The sequence below is a fragment of the Cyprinodon variegatus genome, unplaced genomic scaffold, assembly GCF_000732505.1.
Source record: "Cyprinodon variegatus isolate N-32 unplaced genomic scaffold, C_variegatus-1.0 Scaffold504, whole genome shotgun sequence".
Classification (NCBI taxonomy): domain Eukaryota; kingdom Metazoa; phylum Chordata; class Actinopteri; order Cyprinodontiformes; family Cyprinodontidae; genus Cyprinodon; species Cyprinodon variegatus.
In genome coordinates, this window is record NW_015150957.1 from 551,940 (window position 1) to 553,114 (window position 1,175).

Sequence of the window (1,175 nt, forward strand, 5' to 3'; positions counted from 1 at the left end):
ACCCTTATGGGAAGGACAACCATGGACAGAAAAAGAAGAGGATGACACTGACCCATTAATTAAGTAGATGCTGAAGCTGTTCAGTGACAAAACTGTTCGGAAAACATGTAATCTGTCCAGTGCTCCTTTTGTTTCCCCACAGGAAGGCCTGAAGCCTGGAGATCGAGTTATGATTAAAATCATCAAAAGGAAAAATTGGGCAGCTCCTAGGTGGGAAGGACCGTACATTGTGGAACTAGCAACTCCAACCGCTGTGAAGATCCAGGAGAGAGACACTTGGATCAACCAGAGTCATTGTAAGCTGATAAAAGACTTTCCCCAACAGGAAGCCCAGTTACCTTCACAGGGACCCCACGACTAAAGTAGGGATCTGCTGTGAAGCCCAGCTACAAAGGGGTTAAGCAATTTAGAGCTTTTCGTCTCAACGCTGGTGAAGAAACCAACCTAACCCAATCCTTTAGAGTCCTGGTTAGTGGGTGCTTCCTTGGAGGGACTGGTGAAGATGGGAAAACTAAAGTGACTCTGCTGCTTGATGGTGACCATTGGACTGGTGCTCCTAGGGACTCAAACTGACCACCTGAAACGAAGGAAAACCAGAATGGTTTTTGATGGATCCCTACGGCGCCAATATGTGGTGGCAGCATGCCAAACATGTTGCTGAAGGTTTGAATAAAACAGACTGTTATGTTTGTACTCATATGCCTACTTCCACAATTCAGACTGTCTATGCATACAATATGTCCGCAGATCAAACTGACTGCCTTGTGGCTCTTTCAACTCATCCAGGAATCAATGTTACACATTCCAAAGCAAATTTCTCAAAGCCATTAAATATCTCAATTAGTCCTTTAATAGACCTACCATGTACTGCAGCTAAGGACACCACAGTGTTACCACAGGTATCAATCCCAATTCCCACATACGTCATGATAGTAGGTGAAAAATTCCCTGTGTGTTTGTAGAAGGTAATGGCAGCGCCTATGTGAGCAAAATTCCAAAGGAAGATGTAATGCTATTTATTCTTTTTGCCCATATATAAATGAAACTGCATGTTCGGCCTGCAGGAAAAATAGAACATGTCGTATCACTCTCTCAGACAGGGCTACTCAATGTGCAAAAAATCATTCCTATGCCATAGCAAACACCAGATGCTCTTCCGTAATGCCTTCATGGCT

General features: G+C 43.8%; 1 protein-coding gene across 1 annotated transcript in view; it reads right to left on the minus strand.

Moving 5' to 3' along the window:
- Positions 1–556: 556 nt before the first annotated feature.
- Positions 557–1,175, minus strand: part of LOC107094744 (alpha-2-macroglobulin-like) — a 7,540-nt gene continuing 6,921 nt past the window's right edge. Inside the window, exon 3 of the mRNA XM_015390554.1 lies at positions 557–577. Coding sequence (XP_015246040.1) covers positions 557–577 — 21 coding nt within the window. The remainder of the gene's footprint in view (positions 578–1,175) is intronic.